General features: G+C 42.1%; 1 protein-coding gene across 3 annotated transcripts in view; it reads left to right on the top strand.

The window, feature by feature from the left end:
• The window catches only part of zc3h7a (zinc finger CCCH-type containing 7A), an 84077-nt gene extending 76924 nt beyond the window's left edge, over positions 1 to 7153 (top strand). For all 3 annotated transcript variants that reach the window (XM_033040450.1, XM_033040452.1, XM_033040451.1), the window contains 5 exons: positions 1335 to 1440; positions 1521 to 1629; positions 2568 to 2695; positions 4618 to 4781; positions 6115 to 7153. In XM_033040450.1, the coding sequence (XP_032896341.1) occupies positions 1335 to 1440; positions 1521 to 1629; positions 2568 to 2695; positions 4618 to 4781; positions 6115 to 6304 (697 nt within the window). In that variant the 3' untranslated portion in view covers positions 6305 to 7153. The remainder of the gene's footprint in view (positions 1 to 1334; positions 1441 to 1520; positions 1630 to 2567; positions 2696 to 4617; positions 4782 to 6114) is intronic.
• The last annotated feature ends 9484 nt before the right edge of the window (positions 7154 to 16637 follow it).

Below are 16637 nucleotides of genomic sequence, written 5' to 3'. Positions count from 1 at the left end.
GAATGGAGGGGCAGAGTGAAGATAATTGTAAGGCATTGTATATCTGCAGCAACACTTTGATTACTACAATCTACTGCACATTTATCTCATCTGAGTGAGACATGACATTAATGCATAAATAATACAGTGCTAGTGGCCTTGCTGTTACATTAAATAGTTTTGAGACTTCATATATAATAAATTAGTGGGTCCTGATATACAGTGTAGCCATAGGTTAGGGCAGCTTGGTTATTCGTCCTCACAAATTCACAAATCATTACCAAAGAATTTAAAACACAAATTAAAAAAATTGACTCTTAAGGAATTTGTGGGGGTGGTGGAAAGTTAACTAAACACAATACAAAAGAAGAAACAAATGTTGTCTATTTTTGTCAAGGGTTCATGTTATGTAACATTGCAATAAGGCTGTTTACTAGGAACAAGATGTCCATAACACAGGAGTGTACAGTGGTAGTATTGGAGGCAGTCCAAATGTGATTCACAGGACTAATTTTGGGGATGAGAGTATTGTCCTATCATGAGAGGCTGAATAGGTTGGGGTCTGTGTTCTTTAGAGTGTTGAAGACATGAGGGTGATTTCATTGAAACATATAACATCAGTTGAGGTTGTGACAGGATTTTCACCGCTGGGAGGGTCTTGAACGAGAGGCTTAGTTTCGAGTTGAAGGGCTTGTTGTTTAAACCTGTGAAACTCTTTCTCCCAGAGGGTAATGAATCACCACAATTATCTATCTCCAAAAATTTGTGGAGGCCAACCCATTTGAAGTATTTAAAGCAGAGATGGATACAATTTTTAACCATCGGGGAACTGAGAACTTTTAGGGACTGGTATAAAAGGAGGATTGAGATTAGGGACAGATCCGTCATGTTCATCTTGAATGGCAGGACAGACTTGGAAGGCACCGTGGCAAAATCCTGTTCTTATTTTATGTGTTCAGAGAACACTAAATTCCTGTTTCTTCCCCTGACCCAAGATGTGGAGCTTGTTTGTCAAATAGGAAAATACATAGCAGTACCTGGAGTTTTTAAGAAGGAACTGCAAATGCTGGAAAATCAAAGGTACACAAAACTTCAGACTTCAGTCTGAAGAAGGGTTTCGGCCCGAAACGTTGCCTATTTCCTTCGCTCCATAGATGCTGCTGCACCCGCTGAGTTTCTCCAGCATTTTTGTGTACCCTGGAGTTTTTAATATTGACTTTATCAAAGCACCAGTCATAACTATCTGCTGTACTTTAATTATCATGGTAAAAAATACCAATATGTAATAGCCATATGCTACTGGAAATGAAATATTGTAATATCTTTGCAAACATGTTTTTTAAAACCTGTTAAAGTTGGACCAAAGAGCGTCGTGTGCTTCTAGTGATGTCCAATGAACGTAAAAAGTGGACAACTATACGCCCTTTGCCATCAAAGAAACCAATTCCACAACAATTTGATGTAAGTGTTTTTATTATGATCATTAAATACGTAAATATCAATGCAAATTAAGCATCTTTAGTTTCATCTTTCTGTTACAGTTATGCGTGCATATAGCTAAAGGAAAGAAATGTGGGTACATTGGGAACTGCTCCTTTGCCCACAGTCTCGAAGAAAAAGACATGTGGACCTATATGAAAGACAATAACCGTAAGTGCAGACAAAAACTTTACTTATCTCTGTACTTTTCAAAACAGCTTTAAAACCTGTAATCATGTAAATCAAGTATTATTCTTAAGAGTAATCCTTTTTTAATTGTTAAGCAGCACAGGAACAGGCCCTTGGCCCACAATGTCCGTGCTGAACATGCTGCAAGTAAAACTAATCACATCTGCCAGCATGTGATCCAAATCCCTCCATTACCTGCATATGCATGTACCTATCCAAAAGCCTCTGGAATGCCACTGTCGTTTCTGCCTCCACCACCACTCGAAAGAGAGAGCGAGAGAGAGAGAGAGCAAGACACTTCTGCTATGGGGCCTACAATTACTGTGATTTCCACAGACATATTTTTCCTATTCAAAATACCGTACAGTTCATACTTTGGACCTACAGCGTGTAAACAGGCCCTTCGGCCCACCGGGGACACATAGGGGACAATGCATGTACAATTTACAGAAGCCAATTAACCTACAAACCTGCACGGCTTTGGAGTGTGGAAGGAAACCAGAGCAACTGCAGAAAACCCACACGGTCACAGGGAGAATGTACATACTCCGTACAGACAGCATCTGGGGTCTGGTGCTGTAAGGCAACACTGGTCTCTGGTGCTGTAAGGCAACAACTCTATCGCTGAGCCACTGTGCCGCTCATTGGAACGTACAGTATAAATCAAAGTGCTATGATACCATCTCATTCATAAAAATATAAGAAACAGCAGCCAGGGTAGGCAGTACGGTGTTGCGAGCATGCTGCACCGTTGTACAAGGTCAAGGCTGCTCCTGTATTTTGAGTTGCTTTTCCGTCTGATCATCGCATACTATAATCCTTTCAGTGTTCAATAGTCGAAAATTAAAAAGTTTAACTGCTGCTGCTTGGTCACCTTCTAAATTTCATTCTAATTATACAATTTTAATTTTAATTATCAGTCTTAGATATGGAACAGCTATATGAAAAGTGGCTGAAGAGCCACGAGCCAGAGAAAGAAGAAACAGCTTCTGTACCAAAGGAAAATGGGAAGCAGATACACATGCCTACGGACTATGCTGACCTTGTGGTAAGTGATTGATTAATAGTAAGTACTTAACAGATCGTTTGCTGGTTCTGAGCAGATTTATTTTAAAAGTGATAAAAAAGAATGCAAACTTAATTTTGCAATATTGACCGATGGTATAATGATACATTCACAATTTAATTTATGCAACATACTGTAAATTTGAAGTACTTTATTGTCCATCATAGCCCATAAACTTACTTGGTTGCAACTACTTAAAATCTCAATAGTCTAGTTGCTATCAAAGAAAAATTGGCCATACAGCTGGTTTATAACTTTGTGCTAGGTGTGCATATTATTGATGAATTCACCTCTGAATACTAATGACTACTGCACTCATTCATTCTGGAATCATTTTAGCTGAAGGTTAATCTCCACTTGGTATCAACAAACTCTATTTCTTCCTCATTACTAGGATGTCAAAATAAAGTGCATTTTTATTTAAAATCTATGCAACTGAATGGCTTGACGGACATGAAACAGATGCAGACAACTGGGTCTAGCTCAATTCAGTTACTTGGTTGGGGGGACAAGTTGGGCTGAAGAGCTTGTTTCATACTGTACAACCGATTATGCGGTATATTAAACAAATTCGAAACAAAGATTTGCAATCTATGAAAGGAATATTCTCTCTTGGCTTGCTTGGTGATGTGACCCTCAAGATGCTTCCCAACCTCAAATCTTTCCAGGTTGTATGTGAATTTTTGATTCAAAAAGTTATCTTTATACTTTTGCTTACAATTTTTTCTTATTAAATTACTCTTTAATACGACACATTGGTAACGAGAAAGCGATGACGTTTAATTTTACCAGAACTAGCTACATTTGGAAATTAACTTTCAACTAATAATGATCACAATGATGCATGAATTCAGAAGTCGTACTACTAAACACATTCGGAGGTGTAAATTCCAACTTAATATTTAAGAAGTATTTAGACAAACGTTTGAATTGGCAAGCATTGAAAGCCACAGACAGAGTGCTAGTAAACAGGATTAGCACAGATACATATAGATTATAGATTATTATTAGAGTATGGTATAGATAATTAGCCCCCATTGCCACATCTTTGTCGTAAACGTCCAGTCTCTACCAGGAAGGTCTCAACAGCTCTGGTTCTCCCTTGAACAGAGGCCCAATCAATTTCTCTCTGCTAACACTCACCTCCGCCTGGCGGGGCGGAACGTCCTAACGCTCAACAATTTCTCTTCAATCCTCGTCTATACCTTCTGTCTTTTCATCTCTGGCCTTTGTCCAACCATCTGCCTGTCAACAACTCCCCTCACCAGTATCCACCTATTACCTGCTAGGCTTTGTCCTGCCCTCTCTTCCAGCTTTCTCGCCCCCCCCCCCCCCCACCTCACAATCAGTCTGGCGAAGGATCACGACCCAAAATGTCACTTATCCATGTTCTCCAGAGATGCTGCTGCCCCACTGTGTTACTATAGCACTGTTTTTTTGCAAATCAGCATCTGCTATTTCGAAACTTACTTGGTGTTGCAATTGATGTGGGAGGCTACATGGCCTGTTTTTGTACTATAAAGCTCAATGGTATTCAGGATGGTATAACTTGGTGTTCTCACTAGTAAATGGTACAATTTGAGATTTTAATATTGAAGAAAAATATCCAAATCCCACTTAATCTTTCTGTTTTTAGACTGAAATGAATGTTTTTCTAAAATTGACTGATTCCAACTGTTCTGAGCTTCTGCTCTGCCTGGTTAGCGCTCCCATCCATTTTCCAGAAACATTGTATTGATTTTATTCATTTATTAGCCATTATACGTTTTCTCCAGACAAAAAAAAAGATAGTGTTTGCTCTTATCTCCTTTTGCTCCTACTTTTAATGCTCCTTCCTTCCAGTTGTTGTATTTTTAACGCTGCAATGCCTTTAAAGGAAATTACTATTGATTTTTCTCCCAAAGACTGGCTATCATTGTTGGCTGTGTGGGAAGAACTGCAACAGCGAGAAACAGTGGCAGCAGCATATAACCTCGGAGAAACACAAAGAGAAAGTTTTTAGCTGTGAAGATGATCAAAACTGCTGGCAACATCGCTTTCCAACAGGACAATTCATTGTTTGCGAAATGTAAGTATCAGTTTAATGCATGTTTTATACAATATATCATAAAATTGGTTTTGTCTTAAAGTTATTTCAGTCATTCAATTAACCAAAACCATATCTGAGTAAAGATTCAATGTTTTTTAACCATTCAGTCTTTACAATAGACAATAGGTGTAGGAGAAGGCCATTCGGCCCAGCACCGCCATTCACTGTGATCATGGCTGATCATCCACAATCAGTACCCCGTTCATGCCTTCTCCCCATATCCCTGACGCTATCTCGGGAATTAAGCTTGTGAACCTTTACTCCGATTGTAATGGCAGCAATAATATTTTAATAAAATAAAACTACATACAGCATCATATACATACAGAACCATGCACTCCATGATTCTCTAATATACATTATGCATCTTTCATGGAGCAGTCACAGTTAATGCCATTGCAAACAATGCTGTGTGATTGGTACACACAATTGCTGGGGAAACTCAGCAGGTGCAGCAGCATCTATGGAGCGAAGGAAATAGGCGACGTTTCGGGCCGAAACCCGAATGCTGTGTGATTATTACCTGTCAATTCCTTGATGCCCATTTCTTTCAATTGGCCACGTGTTGTGAATATGTCCTGCATTGCAAAATTTATTGTCACATTTAATGAGCTTTATTGCTTAATGTTACTTCCATTACTGTTTTCATTAAATTAATTGCCAGTGAGGGACAGTCATTTTTTAAATCCTATTAGTGCACCCACAATAAACAGAATTATGTCCAAATTGATGCAAAAATCATTACCAAGTAGGGATTTTAAGAATTATAATAATAATATTGGAATTGTGATTTAAAAAAATATTTAAATGCCAAATACTACATTGGTTGTTCAATTCTAATTCGATGCAATTATCCACATCTTGTGTTTCCCGGTTTTGTGGTGGATTTGTGTCTCCTTTGTGATGTCCACCCCCTCACCAAACATCTGCATCACTGGTTTTATATATATATCCTATACAAATACTATTTGGACTTTAGAGATACAGCAGCGATCAGCAATCACCCCGTACACTAGCACTCTCCTACACACTAAGGCCAATTTTTACAGAAGCCAATTAACCTACAAACCTGCACATCTCTGGAAAGTGAGAGGAAACCAGAGCACCCGGAGAAAACCCGCGTGGTCACAGGGAGAGCGTACAAACTCCATACAGACAGCACCCGTAGTCAGGATCGAAGCCGGATCTCTGCTGCTGTAAGCAGCAACTCTACCGCTGTGCCACCCAAAATTAAGATTTGCCCAATATTTCAAAGCAATTTGTTAAGAAAAATAAACTATTAATTAGTTTAATGTGTTTATGTTGATTGCAGGCACCTGGCTGGTACTTGTGTGGATAAAGAGAATTGCCAACTTGCCCATAGTGAAGCAGAATTGCAAGAATGGATGGATCGAAGAGAAGTTCTAAAACAGAAACTAGCCAAAGCCAGAAAAGACCATTTGATTGCCCCAGATGATGACGACTTCGGCAAATTTGATTTTTTGATTAAAGAATTAAATTAATATAATAATCATGGAATGTTCACATTATCAGATATGTATTGGAAATTGCCATCTCAATTGAAACTGAAGCTAAGAAGCATATAGCAGTAATTCTTTGAATTACCTCCTGCTTTACTTTCCTACAGTAATGATTGCTGTGGTCTTGTGAAAGTGGCATATGGTAGAGGGCAGGAGCGCGGAGGTATTCCCTGCACGTTGGCACAGTATTGTATGGCCATTGACGATGTTCGTGAAAGCTGCTACCTTATTTCAAGATGACACGCAGCTCAACAATACAAATGGGAAATATTGCAATGGAACACATTTTTATGATACTCTTTATAATGTCATAGGAATACACTTCAAATCTCCTAGAGATATAGGAAAAGCTTAAGATTTTTATGAATATGACTCAAAGATTATTGTCGTAAGCACATTGAGTTTGCAAAATAGGAAGAGCAGAGGAATTGGGATCAATAATGCGGAAAAGCAATTTTGAAAGATTTTAATGGTTCAGAGATGCAAAGTTATCATAATTGAATGTGTTAGAACAATAGGATACTATTTATGATAAATTTTCTTTCTTCTTGAATAATACACTTTAAACAAAGTCATTCATCAGTATACAGGATGAATGGATATACATTTTACCAGCATCCTCTATTGGCAATAGGGAAATGGGTGTTAAAGAACAGCATAAAATAATTTGGTTTCTGGACTAAAACCTATTATGTTTTGGTTTTATATATATTGCTTGCTATTTAAATGTTGATTTCCTTTTAAAATTACGTGAACTGCCAGTTGGCAAAAATTATATGGACCAATAATGTCATTAATAAAGAATATGAAATGGTTTACATTTTATACATTGTTAGAGTGAATATTATCATGCCTTGGAATTATATTCTCCTTTTTACCTGCTTTAAAAATCTATCTTTTTCTAACTCTTTTATAATGCCATGCTTTGTATTTGTGCCTTATTTTTTGTCCCATTCCAACTTGCACCCATCCATATCAGTGTATCATCTGCTAACCCACCGTCCCTCCTGGTTCACCTGGGACGGTAAGTTGATAAGACGCAGGAGCAGAATTAGGCTATTCGGCCCATCGCGTCTACTCTGTCGTTTAATCATGGCTGATCTATTTTTCCCTCTCAACCCCATTCTCCTGCATTTCCCCCCATAACCCTTGACACCCGTACTAAGCAAGAATCTGTCAATCCCTGGCTTAAAAAATACCCAATGACTTGGCCTCCACAGCCGTCTGTGGCAATGAATTGCAGATTCACCACCCTCTGACTGAAGAAATTCCTCCTCATCTCCTTTCTAAAGGTACCTCCCTTTATTCTGAGGCTTTGCCCTCTGGTCTGAGACTCTCTCACTAGTGGAAACATCCTCTCCACATCCACTCAATCCAGGCCTTTCACTATACGATACGACAAAACTTTATTCATCCCCAGAGGGAAATTGGTCTGCCAACAGTCACAACACACAAGGTGCATATTCAAATTAAAAGTGCAAAAAAAAAGAAAAGGACAAGGGACTGTTGGCTGGCCTCCTGCTGTGTGAACAGAGCATTCACCGAACGAACCAGAACGAACAAACAAACGAACGCAGGCTTATCCCCTGGGCAGAGGATTCTAAACTAGAGTGCCCCCCACCCCCACGCCACGCCGGGTCCTCCATTGTTCTTAACGGCGGTACCCACACGCCGGGTCCCCATCATCGGGTGGATCGGCCGCACACACACGGCTCCCCGGGACTATTCTGTAAGTTTCAATGAGATTCTTCTTCATCGTTCTAAACTCCAGTGAGTACAGGCCCAGTGCCGGCAAACGCCCATCATACGTTAACCCAGTCATTTCCAGGATCATTCTTGTAAACCTCCTGTGAACACACTCCAATGCCAGCACATTGTTCCTCAGATATGGAGCCCAAAACTGCTCACAAGTGCCTGGGTTCAGCTGGAAACAGCATGTTTACAGTGCAGCATCATGTGAGTGCATGTTTACAACGTTTGGAAGAACAGATGCGGCAGAGAGGAAATGCTGAAAATACTCAGCAGTTTTGGCAGTATCAAAGAAGAAAGAAATTGGTTTCACATTGATGACATTTCTTTGGAAAGGTTAAAAATAAAAAATGAAGCCACTTATAAGTTGCAGAAAAGGGGGGGGGTAATTAAAAAGAGTCAAGGAGAGAACACAAAGTGCTGGAGTAACTCAGCGGGTCAGGCAGCACCTCTGGAGAACATGGACCATGGGTATCCATGTTCTTCAGATATGCTGCCTGTGTCAGAGTTACTCCGGCACTTTGTGTCCTTTTTTCATAAACCAGCATCTGCAGTTCTTTGTAGGAAAGAACTGCAGATGCTGGTTTAAATTGAAGGTGGACACAAAATGCTGGAGTAACTCAGCGGGACAGGCAGCATCTCTGGAGAGAAGGAATGGGCGACGGTTCGGGTCGAGACCCTTCTTTGTTTCTATAGTCAGCGAGGATCTTGCAAAGGATGGAGACGAGGAGAGTGGGAATGGCACAAATGATTGCAGTGATGGTTGTATGTGAGTGGATGATAGGTGGTCTGTGGAGTGCCAAACATGGAAAGATAAAATTACTTGCTAAAATAAAAATTAACACTATAAAATGTTGAATTGCTGGAGGAGCCTTGGATAATTCAAGCTGGGAGCACTAGCAGTGCCACCTAGTGTTGAATTGGTACGGATGATGTGTAATTGCAGTTGGCCAAAAAATCTGAAACATTAAATAGAGACTCTTTATTTAAATAAAGTATCTATATACAAAAAATCAGCAGAATGCACAGTAACATCAACTGTTTATACACCAAAAAGTATCCTGTGCAGTCCTGGTCGCCATATTACAAGAAGGATGTGATTACCAGAATGCTGCCTGGCTTAGAGGGTTTCAAGTACAGGGAGAGGTTGAAGTGGCTTGAATTGTCAAACACGAGGACATAGCTATAAGATGAGAAGGGGTAGATTTTTTACACAGAAAGTTGGGGGGGGGGGGGGCTGGAATTGGAGGCTGGAATTGGAGGCTGGAATGCATTCCTCGGGGTAGTGTGGAGGCAAATATGATAGTGGCATTTGAGAGATTTTCAGATGGGCATATGGAAGTACAGGAAAGAGATAAGGATCATGTACAGACAGATTGGATCAATTTAGCTTGGCATCACATTTAGCACAAACATTTGGGGCCGATGGGCCTGTTCCTGTGCTGTACTGTTCTATGTTTTATATCTAACCAATGTGCCTCTTGACTCACCACATAGCAATGAGTCAGATTAAGAAATTATGAGTTGGCACCGATACTACTGTTGTCAAGCCTTCCTAATGAGTTGGAACTGAAGAGAAATGTAGTCCCCTGTCTGCTTTCCGCAGAGACCGCTCCCTTCGTAACTCCCTGGTCAATTCGTCCCTTCCCTCCCAAACCACCACCTCTCCAGGCACTTTCTCTTGCAACTGCAAGAAATGCTACACTTGTCGCTTTACCTCCCCCCCTTGACTCCATTCAAGGACACAAGCAGTCTTTCCAGGTGCAGCAGAGGTTCACCTGCACCTCCTCCAACCTCATCTATTGCATCCGCTGCTCTAGATGTCAGCTGCTCAGTGAGACCAAGCGTAGGCTTGGTGATCGCTTCGCCGAACATCCTCCGCTCAGTTCGCAATAACCAACCTGATCTCTGGTGGCTCAGCACTTCAACTCCCCCTCCCATTCCGAATCTGACCTTTCTGTCCTGGGCCTCCTCCATGGCCAGAGTGAGGACCACCGTAAATTGGAGGAGCAGCACCTCATATTTCGCTTGGGCAGTCTGCACCCCAGCGGTATGAACCAAAGATCTTATAGCGGAGCAAGATAGGCTACTCCTGCGAAATGCAATGGACTGACGTGTAGTACGCTATGGAGGGGATCATGGGCATTTTTCCACGCCCATTTTAGTAACCTGAGCCTACCTGACCCGACCCGACTCGCAGTGTAATCAATGTTGTGGGGCAAAAGTTTGTGTGGGTTAGATTCATAAATCTGTCAGTTCATACTTCTTGTCAACAATAACATTTGATTCTGGTAATTGTCTTTTTTAATGTTTTTTAAATCATTTATTTTTAAATGGTCCACAAGCAGTGTTTGAGTTGATTTTGTAGTAACCGGAACCGACCCGACTCGCAGGGTGATTGACATTGCGGGGGAACTTTTTGTGCGTGATATAGGGTTAGATTCATAATTCTGTTAGTTCATAATTCTGTTAATTCTTGTTAAAGAATAAAATGTTTATAAACACACATACATGAAAATTATATAAATGTATATAATCATATAACACACACAATTATATTTCTTCTGATCCAATAATGAACTTTATTTCAGACTAGACAAGGGACATTAAATAAGAAACATTGTAAATAAGAAACATTGTAAACCTCCCCGCAGCTTCACACACACTAGGCCTTATCCCCCCCGGCACTCCCTCGCCTGCCCCCTCACTACAATGTCTCCCCCCCTCCTATGCCCCTCTCCCTCTCCCGTTGCCCCGGGCCCCGCACTCCCTCTCCCCGCTGCCCGCACTCTCTCTCCCCGCTGCCCCGGGCCCCACACTCCTTCTCCCCGCTGCCCCGCACTCCTTCTCCCCGCTGCCCCGCACTCTCTCTCCCCGCTGCACCGGGCCCCACACTCCTTCTCCCCGCTGCCCCGCACTCTCTCTCCCCGCTGCACCGGGCCCCGCACTCCTTCTCCCCGCACTCTCTCTCCCCGCTGCACCGGGCCCCGCACTCCTTCTCCCCGCTGCCCCGCACTCTCTCTCCCTGCTGCACCGGGCCCCGCACTCCTTCTCCCCGCTGCCCCGCACTCTCTCTCCCCGCTGCACCGGGCCCCGCACTCCTTCTCCCCGCTGCCCCGCACTCTCTCTCCCCGCTGCCCCGCACTCTCTCTCCCCGCTGCCCCGCACACTCTCTCCCCGCTGCCCCGCACTCTCTCTCCTCGCTGCCCCGGGCCCCACACTCCTTCTCCCCGCTGCCCCGGGCCCTGCACTCCTTCTCCGCGCTGCGGATCCAATCTTTGGCCGGAAGCAAGAGGGCGGAGCAAAATGGCGGAACAAGATGGCGGGGGCAGGTTGCTAAAATGAGTCATAAAATCGCCCATGAATCCGCCCATGAGCGTACTACACGTTTGCGTGAGAGTAATCCATCTTGCTCCGCTATAGGATCTTTGGTATGAACATTGACTTCTCTAATTTCAGATAGTCCCTACTTTCTCCTCCCCTTCTCAGCTCTCCTTCAGCCCACTGGCTCCTCCTCTTCCTTTCTTTGTCCCGCCCAACCTCACATCAGTCTGAAGAAGGGACACAAAATTGCTGGGGAAACTCAGCGGGTGCAGCAGCATCTATGGAGCGAAGGAAATGGGCGACGTTTCGGGCCGAAACCCTTCTTCAGACTGAAGAAGGGTTTCGGCCCGAAACGTCGCCTATTTCCTTCGCTCCATAGATGCTGCTGCACCCGCTGAGTTTCCCCAGCAATTTTGTGTACCTTCGATATTCCAGCATCTGCAGTTCCCTTTTGAACAGTCTGAAGAAGGGTTTCGACCAGAAACGTTGCCTAGTTCCTTCGCTCCATAGATGCTGCCTCACCCGCTGAGTTTCTCCAGCATTTTTGTCTACAAAATGTAATCGCCTCTTTAGCTGCATCACAATTATAGATTCCAAATCATACAGCACAGACATTTATTTTTGCCCAACATTACCATTTGACCACATCCAAGAATCAGTCATGGGTGAGTTGAGTTCTTTGGTCGTTATAATAAATGACAAATAATATGGATTTCTTAATGGAATTTACAGATTTTTAAAGGCATCATCTATATATCATCTATAGAAGGCAGGAACGGGGTACTGATTGGGGATGATCAGCCATGATCACATTGAATGGCGGTGCTGGCTCGAAGGGCCGAATGGCCTACTCCTGCACCTATTGTCTATTGTCTATATTTTTAAATCCTTCCATAAACTCACCCTTCCCAATCTCTAATCCAGGAAGTGTTCAAAAGGGAACTGCAGATGCTGGAATATCGAAGGTACACAAAATTGCTGGAGGAACTCAGCGGGTGCAGCAGCATCTATGGAGCGAAGGAAATAGGCGACGTTTCGGGCCGAAACCCTTCTTCAGACTGAAGTGTAGTCTGAAGAAGGGTTTCGGCCCGAAACGTCGCCTATTTCCTTCGCTCCATAGATGCTGCTGCACCCGCTGAGTTCCTCCAGCAATTTTGTGTACCTCTAATCCAGGAAATCTGTTTTCTGCCAATTCTGGTCTCTCAATTATCCTTGAATACACTATTGCTCCACTATTGATCCTTAGTGAACTCTGGAATTCCTATCTATAAAATTGGTCTTGCTAACTTCTTCCTCGTTTCAGACCTGGCCTTTCAGAAAGCCTGGCCTTTCAGTCAAGCAAAGATAGACACACAATGCTGGAGTAACTCAGCCGGTCAGGCAGCATCTCTGGAGAAGAGGAATAGGCGACGTTTCGTTCAGAGACCCTTCTCAGACATAAGGAAGGGTCCTGACGCGAACATAGCCTATTCCTTTTCTCCAAAGATGCTGCCAGACCTGCTGAATAACTCCAGCATTGTGTGTCTATCTTCGGTGTAAACCAGCAACTGCACTTCCTTCCTACACTTTTAGTCAGGCATTTGGTCACCCGATTCCAACTCTGTCCTGATTGTGCAGCTCTTTTTTTTGTTGTAATTGCTCCTTAAAAGCAATTGCCATGTTATGTATATGTCATGCAATGATATAAAAATGGAAGGCCATGTGTGATGGTTTAAATAATTTGAAAGTGCGACAATAGAAAATGTGTATTTAACTTCTTAATGCTATAAATCATGGTAACTATTCAAAGGGATCAAGACAGGTTTGAGATGTATAATAGTTCTTGACAGGGCCAGCTATAGCAGTGCCCAAAAAGCTGGTTGCATCTAAGATGACGAATGATTGATGACAAAGTTTGATGACGAACGATTTTGCCAATGGATGCTTCACCACGTGTGTATTAACCACAGCAGGCCATCAAATTTATTCTTGACACCACCTTTCTTTAATGTAACCAGGAAATAAACTGCTGGAGGAAATCAGTGGGTAAAGCGGCATCTATGGAGGGAAATAGGCAGATGATGGTTCAAGTTGGGTTGGGACCCTCTGACCGATGCAGTCGAGGGGAGAAAGCTGATAGCGGTAAGTGGAATGGGTGAGGCAAGAGCTGGCAATTAAGAGGTGTCATCTGGTAGGGAGGGACTGATTGGCAGATAAATCAGGTGGGGGTGAGAAGTTGCAGATGGCGACCAAGACTGGAGGTGATAAGTTGCTAAGCCAAAAGCACGCAAATAGTGAAATCTGAAAAGGAAGGTGGGGAGAAAAATGTAAAAAGAGAGGGAGGAATGGGGGATATAAAGGAATAGGGTGATGAATGAATGGAGGAGAAAGCAACGGGCTAAGTGGAGTGGAAAGAAAGATGTGCGCGAGGTCATGAGAAGCTAGGTGAAACTTGAATGCAACTTCCACCACCATGGAATGCAGTGCTGGGGAATAAACACTATCGCCAACTCATACACCATACTCAACATGATTGGACATTCCTGTTCTTCACTGGGTTAGAAACTTCTATACCTGATGCCATTATGGGATCTTTGGCACCACAATGAATCGAGGTAAAATTCATCATCACATCTTGGCACAATGAAGGATATAATAGTAACTTTAAAGGAAATACCCTCTATATGAACACAAATTATTAAAACATGACAAAGATTGTAGTATCTCAATCACTTTGTAACTAGGTTACATGTTATTAATTCCAACTTTGATAGCAAGAATCAAATTTACTTTAACTCATTAATCTGATCTGCACAAGATGGAGATATGAGTTTGTATTGCAACATGAATTATATTTTAGTTAGTTTCAGTTTTGTTTATTGTTGTGTACTGAGCTATAGTGAAAAGCTTTTGCTGTGTGCTAGCCAGTCAGCGGAAAGACTACATGATTATAATCAAACCATCCACAGTGTACAGATACATGTTAAGGGAATAATGTTTAGATAAAGGGAATGACGTTATGTAAAAGCACTTGAGTTTGACTTCTTACATTGCTGGAGTCTTCCTGCAATGATGCCAATTAAACTTGCTCAGTAATGTTTATGTTGTAAACTTGTGTTTAAACAGTTATTAATCTTATAGCATAAAGGTAGTTAGTTGCTAAAATATGAAACTAAAGTACAAAATTAAGAACCTGAAATTATAATAATATAGCATGTTAAACTGTTGCTCTGTCCTGAGTTCAGTTTGTTCATGTTTGACATAGAGTCTTACAGCGTGGAAACAGGCCCTTCGGCCCAACCTGCCCACGCCAACCAACATTCCCCATGTCCCACCTGTCTGCTTTTGGCCCATTTCCCTCTGAACCTACCCTATCCATGTACCTGTCTAAATGTTTCTTAAACATTGTGATAGTACTTGCCTCGACTACTTCTTCCAGTAGCTCGTTAAGTACACCCACCACCCTTTCTTTTGAGCTTTACTTTCTCATTCTATTTTGTTGTTTCCGTCAAACTACGTGTAATTTTAAACTAAAAAATGAAAATCAAAAACTGTTGGAACTCTGAAAAAGAAATATGACAGTGGAAACACTCAGCAGGTCAAATAACTTATGTGGTAAGAGAACCAGACATCATGTTTCCGGTTGAATACTCAGAACTGGCAAATTATTTTTGACCTAGAATGTTAATAGACAATAGGTGCAGGAGTAGGCCATTCGGCCCTTCGAGCCAGCACGTTAACTCGGTTTCTCTTTCCACAGATGCTGCTTGACCAGCTGAGTGTTTCCGGCATCTTCTATGTTAATTTTAAGTTTACAGTAACACTCTAACCAAGATATTCGGGACTTGGGTGCTGGACCAGCATATTTTCTCGCATAATTTTAATTAATCCCCAACCCATTTTAAATTCTTTTTTTTTCAGATGTTTGTTATTATGGTAAACTTTCTGCGTCCACTGGGAAATTTTAAGGAGGCCTAGGAAATGAGACCCTGGTTAGTTTAAAGACAGTGTGGGTGGGAAATGGGGCCTCAGCATGTCAGATGGGAGCATGGTAACCATGGCCCTGCTTAGTTTGGTTGAGTTTAGAGACACAGCATGTAAACAGGCCCACCCATTTGATATCTATATATATCAAATCAGTGGTCGAAGGTTCGGGGTATGTAATCCTATACTCCATTCACATAAACCAGACCATTTTCAGACTTTCAGAGCTGGCATTCACTTTGGAATACTGAAACACATTTTTTAAATGTATTCCCTATTCAGGAACAGTCAAAGGCTCACAAAGCCTGGGTATTGTCCATCTCTAACGGTCCTTGAGAAGCTGGCCATGAGGTGTTTTTCTGGTGAACATGCTCCCACAGTGCTGATGGATAGGGAGTGCCAGGATGACAATGAAGATCCAGCACCAAGTTTCCAAATCATGATGGGTGGCCACTTAAGTGGGGAATGCGAGTGATCCTAAAATAGGTATTGTCTAATTAACTTTAGTTTAATTTATTGTCACGTGTGCTGAGGTACAGTCAACTATCTGTGTGCTATCCAGTCAGCGGAAAGACAATACATGATTACTATTGAGCTGTTCAGTGTACAGATACAGGATAAAGGGAATAACATTTAGTGCAAGATAAGGTTCAGTAAAGTCCCATTAAAGATAGTTCAAAGGTTTTCAATGAGGTGGATGGTAGCATAGACCCACTCTCTAGTTGGTGATAGGATGGTTCAGTTGTCTGATTATGGTTGGGAAGAAACTGTCCCTGAATTTGGCGTTTGTGTTTTTACACTTCTGTACCTCTTGTCTGATGGGAGAGAGGAGAAGATGGAGTGACAGAGGTGAGACTCCTCCTTGATTATGCTGGTGGCCTTGCAAGGTAGCATGAATTATAGATGGAGTCAATGGAAGGAAGGTTGGTTTGTATGATGATATGGGCTGCTTCCACAATTCTCTATAATTTCTTGCTGTCTTGGATGGAGCTACTCCCAAACCATGAGTTGCTGTGATGCATCCCATGTTCCACGAGTTTGGAGAGGAACTTGGATGGGATAATGGTATTAAAAGCAGAGCTGTAGACTATGAATAGAAGTCTGATGTAGATGTCTCTCTTATTTAGGTGTTCCAGGGATGAGTGTCTGCCAGAGATGACATCAGCCATGGACCTGTTGTGGCGGCAGGCGAACTGCAGTGGGTTAAGGTTGCACGGTAGATTAGAATTAATGCATTCCATAACCAGCCTCTCAAAGCACTTAATAATGATGGACATTT

The sequence above is a fragment of the Amblyraja radiata genome, chromosome 22, assembly GCF_010909765.2.
Source record: "Amblyraja radiata isolate CabotCenter1 chromosome 22, sAmbRad1.1.pri, whole genome shotgun sequence".
In the NCBI taxonomy this organism is placed as follows: Eukaryota; Metazoa; Chordata; class Chondrichthyes; order Rajiformes; family Rajidae; genus Amblyraja; species Amblyraja radiata.
This window is presented reverse-complemented; position numbering and strand designations above follow the sequence as displayed.